Source organism: Vitis riparia, chromosome 18, assembly GCF_004353265.1.
Source record: "Vitis riparia cultivar Riparia Gloire de Montpellier isolate 1030 chromosome 18, EGFV_Vit.rip_1.0, whole genome shotgun sequence".
NCBI lineage: Eukaryota > Viridiplantae > Streptophyta > Magnoliopsida > Vitales > Vitaceae > Vitis > Vitis riparia.
The window spans coordinates 2,532,370-2,553,627 of record NC_048448.1 but is presented as its reverse complement, the minus strand read 5'-3'; the positions used below and the strand labels follow the sequence as shown (position 1 = coordinate 2,553,627).

Sequence of the window (21,258 nt, the reverse complement as noted above, 5' to 3'; positions counted from 1 at the left end):
AATGGAAACTAGATGGCTAGCAACTTGAGCTTACCTCAGTGTTCCCTACTAGCATTTCTTTTCACATTCCTCTATATGAGCTTGACGTACTTCAGAATCCGCTAAACGAGCAACCTTATAGAAAGGTAGATCCTTTAGTACAAAATGTTTGTTAAGCACTAAAGATGGATGAGCTAGCCAAGGAAACACCGAGATGATGAAAGGCTTTGGATTTTCAATTAGGGCCTAGAGGTTTTTATCCGATAGAAGAACGTTGTGAGCCCATTCAACAATGTCAATCTTGAAGAACTTGTTTAGACGAGCAAATAAAGTATTCTTCACCCATTTTACAAGACGTCCCCGTCTCTCCTTACCTACACTATATGAACATAAAGATCATGAGTAAGTTAGCAACAATGATGGAATAATAACAAGACAAAATAAAAGTGGTAAAACATAGTTTACTTGGAATCTTCAACGAACGTTAAGGAGCAAAAACTCTGTCTAGACCCTCAGACGAACCGTTCTAGGGGCCGGACACCAAAACATGTCCTTTAGCCTAGTATTTGCTTGTGTATGAAAGATTGGTCATGAACTGGAGATAAGAGATGTAGGCATATAAACTAAACCTCTCATTTGGGTTCATTTTGATAGTATAGATGTACAAGACTTCCAGTAGAGAAAAATCTAATTGGAAAAACATGTCCAACACACTGCACCCTATTAGGATCCAAACGACGTTTGAATGGAGGAAGACATGAGAAATTTGTGTGAAGTGAATAAATTGTTTAAGAATGGAAGGAAAATGGAGTCTTGCGAAAAACTGCTACTTAGTAAAGTATATCATGTTATTCGTGAGATCGATTGATGATAAAGCTTCATCGTCTGATAACTGAATCGAGATGGTATTTAGAATGCGAAAACGAGCCTAAAACTTCCACTCGGATAGGTCACCAACTGGGCTATCTGGCCTAGAGCGTCGAACTCTAGCATTTTTTTGTCTACTTTGCTGAGGCCTTCCGCTAGTATAAGTAACCCCTACTATGTCCATTAGATCAAACGAATCTGGGCCATGTGGAAACCTACGCAGATTAACGCAGTTGTCAGAACTAATCACCCGGTTTGTCGGCCGTGTGGTGTTACCCTAGTGATGGACATCTAAACCTAAACGAATTATAATCTGAATATATAAGGATTTGACTGCAAAAACTTCCAGAGCAAGCTCCTTTACCAATGATGAACACATAATCACACATATTGCACCATCGCGACGACAACGAAAACATGAAACGACAACACATATACAATCATAATGTAGAAGCAAGCAAAAAATCTAAAAAAACCCAAAATTTGGACATTATTATGTCCATTTTCTCTCCAAACAAGCAACACTAACACAATTGAGAAAAAAAAAAAACAAACAAACATAACAAATAAGCAAACTGATAGTAGAAAACTTACCAAAGCCAAAACCAAAAAGTTTTTATGCGATGAAAAAAATCCTCTAGTATCAGATCAGTTGTCGATGGCAATGGAGGCGAAAAGGCACAACCTACAGTAAACACGATAATGACGAATGAGCAGCGCAAGCGAGAGAACACTATGTAGAGGAAAACTAAAATATGAATCAAATGATGAGACCTTGCTATTTATAGGGAACGAAAACCTAAGCAAACCAAAAGACACACCACCTGGGAATGCTTACCAAGATTAGTGAAATGATACGTCGCCTGGCAGCCGACCTCGATCGATGTGACCTATCATTAAAGCACTAAATGACACACATTCCTCGACACCCATAAACTTGAAAAAACAGACATTTTGTCTTACCCCAACCAATCAACAACTCGACTAGACAGAGGTAAATGGATTAGGGAACATTATGGGAAGCTTCCCTCCACGTGTCATTCACAGGCTCAAGACCTTTTGGTCGTCCAAGGTAAACAAATAATCTGTCTGGACCAAGACAAACTCCATCTAGCGTAAGAGGAAAAACAAATTTCCTTATTTCCCAATGCCAAACGAAATAGACAGACCAAGCCGACTGGGGACTTTCAAACGAACAAACCAAACAAGTTGGAAATTTCAGGCATTAAGCGGATGATTAATCGCCGCCAATGCCTAAGCGACACTCAAAACAACATTTACACCCAAAAATCAATGTCTCTCGATCGTTACGTGCAATCAGTGACATTAACAAACGTAAATGTACAGTTAACGACATGATCTGGGATTCTTGCATGACAAATAATAAATGACGCTAATCAGTAACTCTTATTTGGTATGATTGCCCAATTCGCGCTAAGATAATGACGTCGACTGCCTTATTAAGGTATAATATTTGCCATGACAACAATCATCAATGTAATAAATACATGAATGCACAATCTAAGTTGCAATGATAATGCCATATGTTCTACAAAAACCTCTCTAGAGGCATGAAAAAGGTATGCGTACATAGCCATTCAAAAGTTTGATTTATTATCGTTAGATTATGACTTAAGCTTCGGAGGGGCATGTCAAGACCATTTGTCCGAACATTTTTTTGTACAAGGAAATAATTTGTGTGACTTAGTGAAAGCTAGATGACCCTGCATCCGATTGGCATAACACCAAAAGTTATCAAATAAAACTATAGTTTTCTACTCTATCAAACCACTAAAATTGCAATCTCAATAGAAGAGTTTATTGGACATTTGAGTTTATTTTATAGGTGATATCGATTAAAAAAATGTTTAATGATTAAATTGAGATTTATTAAAAAGAGAAAACGGATTTTGTAATTCATATAATTTTTGTACAACTATGTTTAAAAAAATGAATGTTTGTTTTATGGAGGAAATAAAAACATTATGATTTCATTTTAAAAAATAAGCATAGATATTTTAAATATAAAGTATTATATTCCTTTTCTTTTGATCATTATTTTATTTTTTATTTTTGGGTTTTTTAGCCACAGCTATTCGAATCAATTTACAAATCTCTCGGGAGGCAGAGGCGCAGCAGGCCCCAATCGTGCCCTATTGCCCGACCTCTCTTCCCAAGGCTGTAGGACAAAAACCCTCCATTCAAAGACCCCACGAATCAACAATGCCAGCTTCTCCCTCTGGTAAGCATACCTAAAACCCTCCATTACCCCCAATTTCAAAAACCTAACGTTTCAATTCCCCCAATGACTCCTTCATCAGACGCTCGCACCAAATGGAGAAAGAGGAAGCGAGACCCCCATGTCTCCCGCCGTCAGAAGCATGAGGAGGACGAGGAAGATGATGACGACGTCGACGACGAATTGGACGCCGACGCGGATGACGACAACGAGCAACAGCCTCAGCATGGTCCGCAGTCCGGCGCCGTACCCGATCCTGCCCCTTTGATGAGGGAGGTGCTTTCCGATGGCGCCGTTCGAATTTCCGACTTCCCTAGCGTGGTGAAGCACACCGTGAATCGTCCACACTCGTCCGTGCTAGCCATTGTTGGGACGGAGCGGGCGATTCAGTTTGGGGACACTAGGAATCAGCAAAGCCCCATGTTTTTGGAGAATATATCACATGGGCAGCTCCAGGCGTTGTCCGCCGTGCCGGCGGATAGTCCGTCTTTGGCGACGTCGGATCAGGAGAGATCGGATGGAGGTGGTTACGTGGTGGCGCCACCGCAGATCATGGAGGGGCGTGGTGTGATTAAGCGGTTTTGGAATGGTCGGGTTCATGCTGTTCCAATGCACTCAGGTTTTATCTCTTTACAAATTTGGTTTCTCTCTGTACATGGTCTTTATTTATGCCCTAATTTTGTTTAATTCGGTTTTGGCCTCTTCTCTACAAATTCTTTTTTTCGTGCCTATCTCTACATATAAACGAGTAAAATCAATTAAATTTAAAGCAAAACCGTGCAATCGATATATAGATTGGTCAAACCGAGTTCAAATTCAAGAAATCTGGATTAGGTCAAACACACGTCTTTGTTTGTTTGTTTAATTGTGATTTAATTTTGATTTGCTGTTTTTGAACTATTTTTGTGAGCAGATTGGTTTTCGCCTAACACAGTGCACAGATTGGAGAGACAAGTGGTTCCGCATTTTTTCTCTGGAAAGTCTCCAGACCATACGGCAGAGCTATACATGGAATGCAGGAACTTGATTGTTGCCAAGTACATGGAATATCCAGAGAAAAGATTATCGGTTTCTGACTGTAAGGGCCTTGTGGCTGGCATTCAGGAGGAAGACTTGACCCGAATTGTTCGTTTCCTGGATCACTGGGGAATCATTAATTACTGTGCTTCTTCTGTGCCAAATCGTGAGCCTTGGAGTAGCACATCCTACCTAAGGGAGGATTCGAATGGTGAGGTTCATGTGCCATCGGCTGCTTTGAAGTCCATTGATAGTTTGATCAAATTCGACAAGCCCAAATGTAGGCTCAAGGCGGCTGAGGTGTACTCATCCTTGTCATGTAACGGTGACGAGGACTCCGACTTGGACTGCAAAATTCGAGAGAGGTTATCTGATAATCGTTGCAATTATTGCTCTCGACCTCTTCCAATTGGGTATTATCAATCACAGAAGGAGGTGAATTTCATTATTTATTTATTTTCTTATCTCCTTATTTTGTTTCTTTTCATTATTTCATTAATTTGATTATCTTCTCATTGTCTGTCTTTCTTCCTTCCATGCACTATGCACTGAATATTTGGGAGATGATTTTTTTTTAATTTTTTTCAATAAACCATTTGAAATTAGGGAGATCTATTTGATTTTCAGCATATATGATTACCGTGAGATGCATGCACACAAACACATGGAATTCTTTAAATCTGGTCATCTTGAGTTAGTGTGAACTTCAATCAAAAGTTAGGGAGCCTTATATTGGGTGAATATCCTATGACTTTAGCTAGCAAAGGCATAGTATAATTCACTTGCTCAGTGCATTTCATGAGAATTATTGTTTGTGGACTAATGCGAAGGGAATGTGTAATTTACTTGGGCAAGAGTAAAAGACAAGTCATAAGTTTGTTTTTGTGAAGCTCATGATAGTTATGTATTATTCTTGTAAAGCATAGAATTTAATTAAGAGAAAGCTGTAGCCGGAGCTCAATTTCAAGTCAGGTTCTTAAACCTTTGGAAGTGCTTATCATGGCAAAGGGAACCTTATGCATGAAGCACTTGAGATTTTGGATCTATGGATCTTAAGATGTTACCTTTGATCATGGTTTTATTAGTATTTTTTTTTTTAATTTTAAAATTTAAATTTTCTGTATAATTTTTAATTTTTTAATTTTCATATTATTGTTATTATTGTATAAGATTATGGGTTTTTGCTCTATGGAATTTACTTCATATTTAAAGCTTAGGTTTTGTGTTCTTGGTTTTCCACATGCAAAGTATGTCCACACTTTAGGAACTAGAAGCAATGCACATGTTTGCTTGTGTCCTTTATCAATAAATTGACAAAAGTTGGATTATCAAAAAATTAAAAAGAACTATTCATCATCAATTCTTTGCAACTATGACATTGGAATAGACAAGAGGAGGAAGAAGTTGGTTTGTTATGGAATCCAAATCTTTTGAAATCTCAATAAGGGAGGATGGAGAGAAGCTAATAGTTAAGATCTTGGAGAGAAGCAAAGGTGTCTCTTCTTGGATTAGGATAGGGGAGCTGAGTTTGTGTCACCTATTGGAAGGTGTGGAAGCTGATGGGAAGCAGTGCAACAAAGTGTAAGTGGAAAATGGTAGGGAGTTTAGGTTGGAGAGTCGGTTAAATAGGGTAGGGAGGTACATTCTTTGCACGGTTAGTTCTGTGGAGGCTAAGAGATACTCTCTGTTTTTTGCTGAACTAAGGAGTCTACTTAGGGGGTGGTCTATTATCTTGGCTGAAAAGCTTCATCATCTCGGTGTAGTTTCTTCTTTTGAGGCAAGATTGCTACCATTCACAGTCATGTCAAAGTAAGTGGAGATAGGGGGCATTTAAGTGGAGGCGGTGAAAGGTTTTCATGTAGATGCTACAAGAAAAACTCTCATGGTAGGGTGGGGGAAGCTGTTTGGATTTAGGTTGGGACTGAGGAGGTTCAGAGTAGAAAGGAACAGTTGGCGTGCTGTCTGGTTGGGAGGTGGGTTGAGTGTTCAGATCCAGGTCTAGAGTTAAGCTTGCTGAACAGATGGGGGGTTACTAACTGACCACTAAGTAGGGGAGTGAAGATTTTTTTGTTAGGGTAGCCCTTATTTTATTTGACTTTGAGGATAGATTTGATGCTAAAAAGGTGCTCTCAAGAGGCTTAAGAAGGTTTATCGAAAAGGTGTTGCATTTGGATCGGTGGGCTTCAAAGGTAGGATGCTTTTAGAAAGGTGTGCATGCTAAGGGAGTGTGGTTGAGAGTGGTGGGGCTCCTTTTTTACCTTTGGCGTTGGGAGGTTTTAAAAAAGAATGGAGATTGCCATGGAGGCTTTGTTGCAGTGGATGTTGAAATTTCTCGTCTTCATCATTTGCAGTGGGCCAGAGTATTGGTGAGATAAAATGTTTTCACTATTTAGTTATGGTGGAAAGTACCGCCATGGATTTCTCAAGTGGTGTCGAAGGGTGTGACCAGTGGCTTGAAGGTTAGGGGTGAAAGATAGGGTGAAACACGTGTTGGTGAGGGTGTGAGAAGGCAAGGATTGTTGGTGCAAAGGGAAGTAGGGGGCATGTTGTCTTTTGATTGCTAGAGTAGGACGATAGGAAGGGCGACAACTGATGTTCTTGAAAAGGTGCTTGCGAAGGAGTTAGGTAATGATGATAGTGGGAGACCAATTGGTAGTAACAGGGGTTGTTTGGACGTGGTGTGTTTTAAGGATCCTCAAGGGGAGATTGTTTTTGGAAGAGAAGGGTAGGACCTTGAAGATCTAAATAGAGCCTGTCTTCCTAATGGTGTTGTACAGGTCCAATGGAGAAGAAGTTGCTTCTTTTTTTAAAAAATGGGTGTTGTTGCTTGGGTTGGGTCTGGTTGGGCTAAGAGGTTTGGTTGGAGTTTAGGGTTGTGGATGGGTCCTTCGATGTTGGTAGAATGTCTATTATTTCCCAGTGCCGACTCCCTTGTCGTCGGCAAACCATTACCCGCTCCCTCGACGTCGGCAAACCATTACCAACTCCCTCGTCGTTGGCAAACCGTTACCGCCTCCCTAGTCGTTAGAAAACAATTACTGGCTCCCTCGTTGTCGACAAACCGTTACCGCCTCCCTCGTCATCGACAAACTGTTACCGGCGCCCTCGTTGTTAGCAAACCGTTATCGGCTCATTGATGAAAGTCCTTTGAAGGATAGCATGTCTCTCTTTGTTGTGAATTATGTGGAGAGAGTGGAACACTTGGAGGACGCCATAATTGTTTTGGGATTTGCTTCATTTTTTTGTTTCTTTCTTTTTGGGCTTACTGTACGGGAGGAAAATATCGAATATCGGAGCATCTCGACACAATATATGGAAGAGAAATATTGCTTCCACAATATTTATCAATTTATCGTGAATTTCACCTATTTCTCGGGATTTATTAGCATTTTATCTTCAATATATCGCGATAATTTAGGCGGTCAAATGAGGGTCAATGCGGTCAAACTTTTAAAAATGCCTCAAGATTTCCGTCGCGGGGGCTCGAACCCAAGCCAGAAGGTTTAGCTGGCAACGAGCCAACCGTTGGGGCAAGTTTGCCCCTTGATATATAACGTGCACCAAATATATATAAAGTCAAATTCATCATATAGACATAATTTTAAACAAATGTTTTAAAAAACAAATTAATTATAATTATTTTATAATTAAATAATTTTTTTTCATCTATTTGAATACCAAAAATATAAAAATTATCGTGATAATTTTCTTCATAGTGTTTTTAATACCATTACTATATTAATTAAGTATTAAAAATTATACATATATCATCATTTATTTTATATCATTTAATACAATTAAATTAAATGAATTATAATTTTAATATTAAATATATTTTAAAATTAGACATATTATAATCAAATATCACAAATATTATTATGAATAATATTTGATATAATTTAATAATAAATATATACTTATGAAATTTATAGTTTTTTTATTAGCACATACGATATTATTATCAAATATGATAAATCATATTATACATATATCAAATTATTTAATAAAACAATTTTTTTTTTTTTTTTGATAGGAAACCACGCATGAATATATTGATAGAAAAAAATAGTACATAAGGAGGATGAAAAATCCTCCCGCCAAAAGTAAAACTAAACAACACAAAAAAATAACATGACACTACACCGTCCCATTGGAACTGCACACTGCTAGCCAAATTATTTTAATAAAACAATTTAAAAATATCATTATACTTCTAATTACATTTTTATGAAGTTTTTTTTTTATATTTTTATAAATTTTAGGTTTATCGATATTTTTTTGCAAAATATTCGCCGATATATCCGATATATAGGTAAAATCGAAGTACCAATATATCCATGATTATCGATATTTTCATCTTTGCTTTTGATTAGGTTTGTACTTCATGACGAGAACCTCTTATTCTTCTTATGTTTTTATTATTTATTAATACATTTGTTTGTTTTTGATAAAAATAAAAATAAAAATGAAAGCCCTTTTGGAGGAAGTGACTAGATTTCCAGCTTCATTCCTTTTCCCTATCATTCCTATATACAAGCTCTTTTAGAGTGTTTGATTTGGTGGGCATGGAAGTAGGGGGGTATTCGATTTTGTGCTATTTTAAGAACTGTGAAGACGGGTTTGTTTTGCTTTTCATGGGGTGTATGGTCTCCCTTGGAAAAGATGGAGAGGGCTTATGAGAGGAGTTGGGAGTCATCAAGGGGTTGTGGAATGACTTGTGGTGCATTGTAGGTGATTTTAATATCGTCATTAAAATCACCTACAATGCACCACGGGTCATTCCACAACCCATGGAGTATCTTGGGTGTTTCCTTTTTTCGGTAAAGGAAACCTTTTTAGGGTGGAGGGGCTCTTTTGTGGGTAAGAAGAGGAAGAAGGTGTGGCAAGTGGGATCGTTATGCTTGTTTTGGGTCATTTGGAAGGCAAGGAATAAAATTGCTTTTGAAAATAACGTGCTTTCCATCTATAAGCTGAAAGCTTCTTTTGTGTATTTACTTTGGTCGGAAGCCAAATTGTGGATGAAAGATGGTTCTTCGACCTTAATAGATTTTGTAGATTGGGTGGGTTCACGATGAGGAGAAGGTTTTTTGTTTTTCCTTGTTTTGGGTCCAATTGTAAGGGGGTGAGTGTCTCTATACTGTATTTCTGTAGGTTGCTATTTTAGCGTCTCTTTGCAATACAATTCTTTTGCTTATTGATCCAAAAAAAAAAATATCGTCAAATTTCTAAGGGTGTGAAGTGGTGTTAGTAGACCATGCCATGAGAAGATTTTTAGAAGTCATTGAGGGCCTTTAGTTGAGAGACCTTCCTTTGCTTAGGGGGCTTTTTACTTGGAGTGGGAGCTTAAATAATTAGTCCTAGTTGAGATTAGACCATTTTTTGGTATCAAAGGGGGTGAGAAGGCCATTTCAGTGGAATAATGCAATGTATCTTGCTTAGACCAATGTCAAATCATTCGCCAATTTTGTTGGATGGGGTGGTTTGAGGAGAAGCTCTACTCCCTTTAGATTCAAAATGGGTAGGGCCTTTCTTTTTGAAAGAGACCTTTCCATCACTCTTTAGAATTGCATGTGCTAAAAATGCTAGAGGAGTTGTTGGTCTTTTTTTGTGCATGTGTGTGTGTGTGTGAGAGAGAGAGAGAGAGGTGGGGAGGCTAAAGGATTCATGCTCTAACTTTCATATGCATTTCCAAGATTGGGAATTAGAGAAGGAGGGGTAGTTTATGGCGTGCATTCCTGAAGTGAGCTTGTATGGAGAAGGGGAGGATAGCCTTTTATGGAGGGAGGGGAAGGGTGGGAAATTCTAGGCAAGATCGTACTTTAACTCCTTGTGGGACTTTAGAACATTTCCTTGCTAACAATGTATAGGGTGCTGGTGCTCCTTTGAGGGCATGCTTGTTGCTTAGGATGATGTGGGGAAAGCTTTTTTACCTGTCGACAACCTGATGAGGAGGGGCTTGTTAAATGGCGAGTAAATGTTTTCTTTGCAAGTCTAGTGAATAAACAAATCATATTCTAATTCACTATGATAGAGCCCAGTTGCTAAGGGACTTTTTATTGACCATTTTTGGAATGCAATGGGACTTTTTATTGACCATTTTTGGAATGCAATGGGCCTTTTTAGAGTCAGTTGAGGAACTTCTTATGGATGCAGTTTAGGGTTTGGATAAGCAGTGAAGGAACGTGTGACAAATAGCTCCCATTTGCTTGTTTTGTTGCATTTGGAGAGAGAGCATAATAGTCAGACTTCAGAAGGAGCTTTGGAATCAAAATTGAAGGAGGCCTTTATCAAATCTCCCTTATGGAGTGGTCAAGGATGCACACCATGAGGGATGATGAATTGCTCATTATTGGATTTTTTTGCTAGTTTAAATTGGGTTTAAGTGTCTTTTTGTTGCTGCTGTTGGTGCAGCTAGGTGTTTTTTTTTTTTTTAAATCTTTTCTTTTGTTGATTCTTGCATACTCTTTGTGCAGAAAGGGTGCACCTTGAACAACTCTAGTGTAAATTGGTTTGATGGTTGTACCTAAAAAGACTTGATCCATTTATACATACTATCTAAAGCTTTGTAGCTCTGAAATGAGTAGTGTGTTAAACCTGGAACTTGATTTCGTTGAACAGGTCGATGTAATGCTATGCACAGATTGCTTCTATGAAGGGAGGTTTGTAACTGGTCATTCAAGTATAGATTTTATACGGTTGGATTCCACAAAAGATTATGGTGACGTTGATAGCGAAAGTTGGAGTGATCAGGAGACTTTACTCCTGCTTGAAGCAATGGAATCTTATAATGAGAACTGGAATGACATTGCAGAGCATGTTGGTACCAAGTCAAAAGCACAATGCATCCTTCATTTTATTCGTATGCCCATGGAGGATGGCCTACTTGAGAATATTGAAGTTCCAAGCATGCCAACTTTATCTAATTCTTTGAATAAAGTTGATCAGGAAAGATCACATTCAAATTCAAATGGGAATTTAGCAGGTGATTATACGCTCTTATAGTTTCTTCCCTTTACATAACAATGACGTATCTATAACATTTCATATCTGCATTTCTCTTTCATTCCAGGATCTTGTCTCCCTGGCCTTGATTCTTATAGTAGGCTCCCTTTTGCAAATTCTGGAAATCCAGTTATGTCCATGGTATGTGATTATACTATCCTATACTATACGTGGTTTTGGATTTAATAGTATTTTACTTAGAGCATTTGAGTGTTAATACACTGTTTGAAGTGATTTAATTGCCAAAAATAATCTAATTTGTTATTGGTTAAAGATGGTTTTCATTAATGAAGCTCTCCACATGCTCAATAAGAGCTTGATATGATGATCCAGCTTCTTTTTCTTTTGTGTACTTATTATACATCTCTCTCTCTCTCTCTCTCTCTCTCTAGTTTCTGGAGCTCTAAGAATTAGACAAATGCAAAGAGATTTTCAATATGCTGGCAAGGGCGGGGCAACAATATTATGTTGTCAATTGGAGTAAAGTTTGTGAACTTGAGAAGTCTGGGGCCCTAGAATTTAGGTGTCCCTTGATGTGGCTTTGCTTGTCAAGTAGTTTTTGAAGTTTGGGAATGAGGTGAGAGGCATTGCAGGAGTCATTGTGGCAAAATATAGATTCTATAAGAATGGTTGGCTTGGCTCCATCAATGGAACAGTATTCAAGGGTTCGATTAATTGAAGTAGGGTTCAACTAAACCAGGCCGAGTTTTCACCCCAGTCCAAAATTCCCTATTCAATTTAAAACCTCAGGGCCTAAACAAAAATATTTTGAGTTTTAAGTTAACTTAGCAATGGTCCTAATGTTATTTTTGGAACCAAAAGTTGAGTTAAATTTCTTTAAAAGATATCTAAGTGAATATCTTTGATAGGCAGAAGAGAACAGTATTTAATGGACACCTAAACAATGGGGGCACTTAGATGATTAAATCTCTTGGAAAGGCTTTGCTAGGAATGGTACTTAATTAAAATTTTGGTGAATCCTCTTCAAATGCAGTGTTACTGCTCTCTTCATAATCTTTAGTCTTAATGGATTGGAACAGAGGATGCACATTGGCGCTATAGTACAATTTAATCCTTTGTGTAAAATGCCAATTTTCATAATTTTTGACTCATAAACACCTAACATGATTCTTTGGTGAGTGTAAGGTTGGGTCTGGAGCAGGTGATGTGAAGAGATGGTCTTTTAGTCAAATCTAGGGTTTTGTTTTTTAATAAGAGAGCTGAATTTGGAGTACTTATGATAAGATAATTTCTCCCCTTGTTCCAAAAGAAGTGATCAATTTCTCATGAATTGCACTTTTGGAAATCTCTGGTCCCACTGAAAGCTTTTTTTATTTATTTTTTATTTTTATGTGTTTGGTGGTGCATCTATGACAAGTGCCTTCCTAGTGTTAGTTTTTGTTGCAAGATGTCATTCTTTTGAACCATTTGGGGATAACATATGCACCATATCACCATAATTCTCACTTTGAGCTGGTCCTGCTCATGTAAATTTTGCCCAATATACATTAAAATGGTTTTTCATGCTAGTCAAAGTTGATTGAAAGTTATATCAAACATTGTTGAATGAGAGAGAACATCAAATTTTGATGGGCATGTGTGATCAAATATTGTGGTATTTTAGGATAAATTTTTTGTTGTTAAACCAATATTGGGTCTTCTATTATGCAGTAACACACATATTTTGGGATTCATGCAACATTAACTAAAATTGGGGTGGGCTAAATGAACTTTTCAATATACTGAAGAAGACACATTATCTCTTCCATCTCTCCTGCATGTTTGCCTCTCATTTTTTCTAAAGACGGTTATAGTCGTTATAAGAAAACTGTTAGAGCATGATATACATTTTGGGCTAAATCCAATCAGCTTAAGCTTTAAGTAAAGTTGGTAATTCAACATGATATCAAAGCTCAATTTAGTTAGAAGGCCCAGGTTCAAGTTGTTCCCTGATTTGTCTAATTATTTGTGATCACAAATGTGTGATTTGTTTGCAACTATTGCCTCCCACAGTTGTTTAGGCGAATGTTTGAGTAGCTTAAACTTTTAAGAAAGTTGTTAGTTCAATGGCTACCTTATTCATAATTAATTCTAGACAGTACATTACCTTATTGCTTGGATAAATCAACATTAATTCCCAAGTCTGTTATTGACAAAATGTGTCCTCCTTTGTCATTTGAGCAAGCCTAAATCAATTTCTTTAGCTAGTGCTTGATACACTAAAAGAAGGTAAAAGCAAGCAGGGATTTGGGGGGAGACTTTTCTAAAAGGAGAGAAAATCTTGGGTGCAAATGCTCTATACTCTTTTTTGTTTTGTTTATATTTTGCAACAGCTGCTGGTATTTTGTTTAAAAAGATACTACAAGTTCTGGAATTTGAAGAGTAAGTTGGAGGATCTCAGGTGCACTTCAGCACTTAGTTCTTAAAGTGACATTTAGTATAATGAAGGATTACTTTTCTATCAGCACTGTGAGCTGAGTAAAGAATCTCTTCTGGAGATCTTGGTCTAGGGGTCCGTTGGACTCAGTTATGTCATCCTCCCAGGTGCTTTATGATAATAAATTCTTATTCACTTGATTTTGCTGTGTGGAGAGAGGTCTGCAGGGGTAGTAGACCTTAAGTTGAGGCTTCCTCAGTTTGGGAGCCTGCTCACTTAAGGAGTCTAAAACTTAATTTTGATGGATGGTCTTATGCAATTCGAGCCACACAGAGATTCTGGGATCATCAAAGGTTGCAGTGGTAGTGTAATTAAGGCTTACTCCCTTGAGGAATCTAAAACTTAATTTTGGCAGCTGGTCTTTATGTAATTTAAGCCACATGGTGATTCTGGGATGCATTAGAGGTTGCAGTTGCAGTGTGATTTAGCTTACACGAAACCTGTAGGATCTAGGCTGGCTATAAAGGTAGACATTCTATCTTTAATGGGAAGGTTTGTCAGAGGTGATGTCTCTGGGTATCAGTAGACTTCTTGTGGGAGGAGATGCAACAATTATCATTATTCTGTTTCTCTAGGGAGGAGGGGTGCTTGGAAAGGAGATATTTGAATTTGAAGAATTTAGGTTTTTCCTGGAGAGATCTAGAATTTCATTTTACTGGAGGTCTAAATGTGCTAACCAGGTAGTAGATCAGTTGGTAAAGGATGGAGCCTCCATGTTAGAGGGTTTTTTAGGGGACTCCTTCCCTCTGAGTGATTGTAGAGTATAAAAGGCTTTCGGAGTTCTTCAGAGGGCTGCTTCTTTATGTCTGTTTTGGATGATTGGATGGAAAGAAATAGGAGGCCATTTGCAAATACTAAGTGTTGGATCAAACAATCAAATCTCCCCTTATATGTATTTTTTTGTATTGGGCTCGAGATTAGTGTGTGCATAGATGGCTATTCCTTAACCATGATAGACTTTGTAGATTGGTTGGGCTCCAAGTGGGGAGATGAAGGTTGTTTTTTGTTCTTTCTCTTCCTTTTTGCTTGTTTGTTGGCACCTCTTTTATAGGTCAGGTGTATTTTGGTGTGCCATTTTTCAGATGCTTTTAATATATTTTCTCATTTTGCTTGTCAAAAAAAAAAAAAGAGAAGCTTTGGGAGTTCTTATATTCTTTGATTTCTACTTTTCCTTCTTCATTTGCTGAAGGATAGCTGACCACTGTATTTTCTTTCTTCTTTTGATTTATGAAATGTTTGTTTCATATTAAAAAGGAAATATAATTAGGGAAGTTGCTTGCCATTTAATAATGGTATGGGGTCCTAGGTTCAAGGAAGTTAATCCTTGTATGATTAGAAAAATCGATTTGTGACGGTGTATTATTTTGCCTATTGGGAGTATTGACAGCTAACCCTATTAAACCAAACAAGAAGGAAGAAGCTTTTCTTTAAAGAATCTTAAACTCATGAAAATTGATGAGGCATCAGAATCTAATTAGTATATAATGGGCAATCCTCTTCCCCTATTAAAGCACACATGCATACACCACAAACCAAAATGGAAAAAGTATAAGTTGCCTGCTAAAAAATAGAACCTATATATATATATATATATATATATATATATATATATATAATGGACAATCCTGCTATTGAGATTTTTCTAATAAAAAATATCCTACTATTATTGCAAATTGATATGAGGCATATGGCCTCCTCAACTGGGAGATGTGACAAGTGTAAACTAAACGAGGAGAATATATATATTTAAAAGAAGTATGAACCAAGGAAATTCAGTAATGGTATCAGTATCTAATTGATTTAGAAAGGAAAATTTGGTTACTGCAGGAACCAGGGCAGTTTAGGCTTACTCATTGCTCTATCAGCCTTTGAAACAATCTCGTTTAAAGAAGTGTATCTTGAGTTTGTCATTTAACCAATAAATGGTATACTCTATGAACCTTAAAGATAAGACTTCATTTCCAAAGAAACTTGTAGAGCATGATTGCCAGGGATGTGACTAATGTGAGGGAGAGAGAGGGGATTTCAAACTTGATGAGCCTTTGTGATCAACTCTTGTGGTATGTTATAACATGATTTGGTTCTCGACCCTTATGGGTTTTCTATCAGATAATGGTACATGTATCTTGAGATTTATGCAATATTGCCTAATTTCGTAATATACTAGAGAAGGGAGGTGCTTCATAGCAAATCCTTCTAAGGGTTTTCCATCTTCTTTTGGCTTGTACAACACCTTGTTCTTGATTGCATGCCAAATGGTTCCCGAAATCTGATTTTTCTTGCTATTTAGTTGATCATAATTAGTCCTAGACCATCAAATAATCTAATTGATTTATTTCTTTAATTAAAGTCCTGGACCATCAACAATATTAAAGTCCTGGCTATGTGGCTGACAAAAATTATCCTCTTTTGCCATTTGGGCTAACCTAGATTCATTTTTTTAATTAGCTTGTGAGACACTAAAAAGAAGGTAGAAGCAAACATGTTTTTGGGGGAAGGGGAGACTATTCAAAACAAGGAGAAAAAAGATCTTGGTTGCATGGTCCACTAGATCTTCCTTCTTTCTCTTCTTCCCTTCTTTTTGGGAACTGCTGTTGAGATTTTGTTTTAAAAAAAGAGATTAATTTCCAGAATTTTGGAGGTTAAGGTGATGTGTGATCTTAGGTTAGGCCTTAGGTTGAGGCTTCAGTAGTTTGGGAGCTCTCTCCCTGGAGGTGTGTAAGCTTAATTTTGATGGCTGGTCTTTGTGAAATCCAGGCTAGACGGGGATTGTGGGTTTCATCGGAGATTGCAATAGCTATGCACGATAAGGTTGACTCAAAACCTATAGCTTCTTGGGTGGCTATAAAAGTATAGATTGAGCTTTTATTGGAAGGTCTATGGGAGGTGAAGTCTCTGGGTATTAATAGACTTCTTGTTGAACTGGATGCAACTATTTCATTTCTTGTGCGTCTCTGGGAGCAGGGTGCCTGAAAATCGAATTTTTGGATGTGCAAAATGTTGGATCTTTCTGGAGAGATGGGAGTTTCTTTTTACTGGAGGCCTAGATCAACCAAACAGGCAGTGGAATGGTTTGTAAAGCATGGAGCTTCTATGTTGTAGGTTTTTGTAGGGGACTTCTCTTCCCCTTTGGTGATTGTAGAGTGTAGTAGGCTATGGGAGCTTCTTTATTCTTTCATTTTCTTCTCCTTTTGTTGGAGTGCTGATCCTTGTAATTTTTTTTCCTCCTTTTTGATTAATAATATATATATATATATATATATATATATATATATATATATATATATATATATATATATATATATATTTTTTTTTTTCTGGTGAAAAATAAGTAAATAAGACAATATACATTAGGCTATGTTAATTGCATGTAATGCTTGAGTACCAGATGGAAATTTGATCTAATTGTTGGATGTAGGAAATCTAATCCTAATATAATTAGCAAATTTATCTAGGGGGTGTGTATGTCTTTGCTAACTGGGACTAGCAACAACTGACAAGTTAAAGAGTACAAGAAGGAAAAACCATTTTTTAAAAAGAAAAATCTTAATTTTAATTGTTTTTTATGTTTTTCTGGAAGAATTGTGTACAACTGAAAGTTGAGTGAGCTTCAGTATTTAACTAATTTAGAATGGACAATCCAGTTAGAGCTGACAAGGAAGTTTAAATTTTGGGATGTTGATCCTAGAATTATTAGCAAATTGATATGAGGAAGGTGTATCACCCCACCAGCTGGGACCGATTTACAACTTTTAAAGGGAATGAGAATGAAATTTATTTGAAAGAAGTCATTCTCATTTAACCATATAATGTTCTGATTAGAGAGAGACCAATCATCTTATAGGGCTTGATTGCAGGGCTGTGAAAGGGAGTGGGGGAGGGAGGGCGGGAATCTAATTTAGCCACAGTGAAATTCTTCTCTTAAAAGCAATCTCCTTTAGTCATTATTCATTAAAATTTTCAAAGAGCACACTTGAGTTTTTATTCATTAAAATTGCATTACCTTAAAATTTTACACTTGAACAAATTCATGAAGAGAAGTCAACAATTTCTTAAAAGATCAATTTTTTTGCTTATATTTCTAATATTTTAATTGGAATTTTTAGAAAACAGAATCAGTATGCTTTTACCATCTTATAATATTTTGACAATGATTGATGGAAAAACCGAACAATTAGTATGGATGCAATTTATGGAAAATGCAAATCATACTGGGTTCTGAAGCTGATGATTGTGTGCTATCTTTGGGCTTTAGTTTGACAGGCTCTGCAGCCTGGCAGATGACACACTTAGTTGTTCTCTCTCTCATTCTGTGGGTAACTTGAGTTCTTACAGATCTAATTTGTGGATAACTTTCTAGGTTGCCTTTCTAGCCACCGCTGTTGGACCACGAGTTGCCGCAGCCTGTGCCCATGCATCCTTGATAGCATTGTCTGAGGAAAACGCTTTAGCTGCTGCTTCTGGATTCATCATACCGCCGGAAGGATCTGGACATGGAAATAGGTAATGTATTCTTTCTTTTAACTCACTACTTGACATACATGTTGCCCTTTGTTTATGTTATTTTTTTTTTCTTTATGGTATGAAGATGGTTTCCAAGAGACTCATCATGGAGGTGGAAGTTAGGGGCCTGTTTGGCAATTGTTTTGGAAGACAATTTTATCTTTTCTAGAACAAAAAAAGAAAAAAAGAAAGGAAAACACATTTGACAACCAGGAAACAAAAAACAGTTTTCTGTTTTTAAAAACAAAAAATATGTTATTTTTAAAGAATGTTTTTTAGTTGTTTTCGATTATTTTCACTTTTTTTCTACAGGCTGTTTTAAAAAATAATTATACAAATATGTAGAATGGTTAAAAATGAAATTACTATATATGAAAGTTATTTTTAAAAGATGTTTAAAAACATAGAAAACAAATTTAAAAAATTTAATGTTCCCAAACATACCTTTGTTTTATAAAATATTAAAGAACAATTTTAAAAAACTGTTTTTCATAACTGTTTTAAAAAACAGTTACCAAACAAGGCCTAGATTCCCTTTTTTTTTTCTATGTAGTGGTCAGTATATATTGCTAATGCCCTTTTATCCTTCAACAGGAGTGTTATCATTTTCTAATGATTCATCATTCGGATGGAGGTTATAGTTTCTTTTCTACTAGTGTTTCTCTTCTGCCAGTTTGAATTATGGCTTGTGTTCTACTTGTAATAATGAGTATGGCCATGGCTTGAGAAACTGAGTAGGAGGTTTTTTGATCAGGAAATGCTGCATAGTGTAATTGTTAATTTATAAACTATAGAAAACAAATTAATTTTTTCCCCTCACTCATGAAGGATGAAAGAAGGTGGTCCACATGGAGAGCTGACAAATTCAAGTCAGCACCAAGGTAGTCCATTGATTCTATATTTTTTCTTTTTATATTTTTTGTGGTTTCTGTTAAAATATCTCTGAAATAAACTTCAGATGGAAACATAGCAATACAAGGTTCATGGGGTCAAAATGATGCAGAGGTTGCTTCATTACCTGTTGAAAAAGTTAGAGCTGCTGCAAAAGCTGGTCTTGCTGCTGCAGCGATGAAGGCAAAACTGTTTGCTGATCATGAAGAAAGGGAAATTCAGAGGCTTTCTGCCAATATTATTAATCATCAGGTAAAGTTGTAGAGTTGCTACTCCTTTCAATTATGATTTCTCTTGGATTACTTTTGTTGCCTCTCAAATGTGGTTTTTGGCATGATCGGTTTGATTTATACAGAATAACTTGAAGCTTTGTCTGACCATGTTTATTGACACAGTTGAAGAGATTAGAGCTGAAGCTGAAGCAATTTGCAGAAGTGGAAACCTTGTTGATGAAAGAATGTGAACAGGTGGAGAGGGCAAGACAAAGGTTTGCGGCTGAGCGAGCCCGCATTATATCGACCCGGTTTGGACCAACCGGAGTCACTTCACCTATGAATCTTCCAGGTGTTGCTCCTGCTTTGGTTAGTAACAACACTGGCAACAATAGGCAACAAATCATATCAGCCTCACCTTCACAGCCAAGCATTTCTGGGTACGGTAATAACCAACAAATGCATCCACACATGTCGTTCATGCCGCGGCAGCCAATGTTTTCATTTGGACCACGCCTGCCCCTTGCAGCCATACAGCCATCCTCATCAACTCCTTCTCCAAATGCCATGTTTAACAATTCGGGTAGTTCACAGCCTACTCTCAATCATCCAATGATGAGGCCTGTATCAGGGACTAGCTCTGGTTTAGGTTGAGAATTAGGCAGGCAAATTCGGGATTTTGGTTTAATTCAATTAGAAGGAAATATGACACAGAATGACAGTGAAAAGTTTTCATCTGTCATGCCTCACTTGGTTTTCATCTGGAGGGAAGCCATTGGCGCCAGGTTGTTGGACTTCCTCTCAGTCACAGTTTGAGGATGCAGCTGGATTGGTTGCATAAAGAACAAAGTATGTCAATCAAGGGAGGCTCGATTTATTAGCAGGTTCATTTAAAATACTTTTAATTTTAATTCCCAATTTTATTTTTCTTACTGCAGTGGTGGTCTTTATAAATTAAGATGATGAAGAACTTGAACAGGATGCTAAAGATGTTTCAGTCTTTGCTGTACAGATGATATGAATATGCAGGGAATTAGGGCAGTTAAAATGCTTTATTTTGGGGCTTTACTCATCATAATATCAGTATTTCTTTTCTTAGGATGCAGGTTAGTTTGGGTGTCTTCTGATGCAACTTCAAGATTTCTGAATGCCCATCTCCTTCCCCATTCCCCCTACCAGCCAAGCATTAGTGCTTGGGAATGTGTCTTCAACCGGATGCTGAGTTTGCTCCCAAAATAGGGTATTTGGAACCATATATATTCAAAGGTGATTGTTACAAGTTAGAGGAAAGTTTCGTTTGTCTTTTATTTTTATTTATTTTTTATTTCTTTTGCTAATTGGGTTTTAAAAGAGGCATCTCATAAATGCTTTTTTCTAGCCTTGTTATAAACCGGTAGTTCTTACGTGTCTTTTTTTTGAAAAAAAATGTTTTTTATGCTTATCTTTTAGAGGCAAAATGCATCCTACAGAAATTCTAGTTTCCCTCTCTATTGGTCAAGGGGCAGATGAGGAGATTAGAGTCACAAAATACAGGGAGACCTTGAGTTTTGCAGTTCTTCAATGGTTAAGAGTTGTACCCAAATAGGGTGTGAGAGTGAGCAAGAGAGTCAAATTGAAATGGGGGATAGGCTCAAAGGGAGAAAGCTCTCCAAAGAGGGTGCGAGGATGAGAACTATAAAACTGCTGCTTGGATGCGGTATCTACTTTAGAAGGGACGGTTCTTTTATTTTATTTTATATTTTTTGGAGCCATACACCTGTGGAGTTTTTTCTTTTTCTTCCCCTCAAAGCTCCTTTACTACGAGTAAAACGCATGCCAACCGGTAACTTGATTGTTTCAAAATTCATGTTGCGTTCTGAGTTTCAAAAGAAGAGCTGAAGTGCGAGGGATGGTAAGAGCGTGTTGGACAGTGTTTTTGTTTGAAACTCTTTTTAATTGATGTGCTTTCCGAATGAGCGCTTTTGGGAAAGTCAACTGTTGCTTCTTTGACAAATATTACGAGTGAATTTTTTCTGACCTTTTTAAAATAATTTCTAAATTTAATCACAAGTGTGGTTTTTCTTCAAAAGCATTATATATATATGAAGTGTATTTTAAAAGCACTCCAGAAT

General features: G+C 37.1%; 1 protein-coding gene across 2 annotated transcripts; it reads left to right on the top strand.

The window, feature by feature from the left end:
* Positions 1–2,955: 2,955 nt before the first annotated feature.
* LOC117906813 (SWI/SNF complex subunit SWI3C) lies at positions 2,956–20,846 on the top strand. 2 transcript variants are annotated; one of them, XR_004649895.1, is made up of 10 exons: positions 2,956–3,088; positions 3,168–3,704; positions 3,999–4,537; positions 10,721–11,084; positions 11,172–11,245; positions 17,902–18,044; positions 18,873–18,925; positions 19,003–19,187; positions 19,331–20,031; positions 20,247–20,846. XR_004649895.1 is itself a non-coding variant. In XM_034820027.1 (9 exons), exons 1-9 carry the CDS (start codon positions 3,070–3,072, stop codon positions 19,799–19,801), a joined length of 2,385 nt encoding a protein of 794 aa, XP_034675918.1. In that variant the 5' UTR covers positions 2,956–3,069; the 3' UTR covers positions 19,802–20,220. The 2 variants fall into 2 exon arrangements, 1 of the variants encoding a protein (XP_034675918.1); XM_034820027.1 differs by lacking the exon at positions 20,247–20,846 and having other exon boundaries at positions 19,331–20,220.
* Positions 20,847–21,258: the final 412 nt, after the last annotated feature.

Excerpts from the sequence above, each read along its gene's own strand:
- LOC117906813 (XM_034820027.1), top strand. Across the intron at positions 4,538-10,720 it reads ATTATCAATCACAGAAGGAG|GTCGATGTAATGCTATGCAC; the intron begins GTGAATTTCATT and ends TTCGTTGAACAG. Across the intron at positions 19,188-19,330 it reads CCAATATTATTAATCATCAG|TTGAAGAGATTAGAGCTGAA; the intron begins GTAAAGTTGTAG and ends TTATTGACACAG.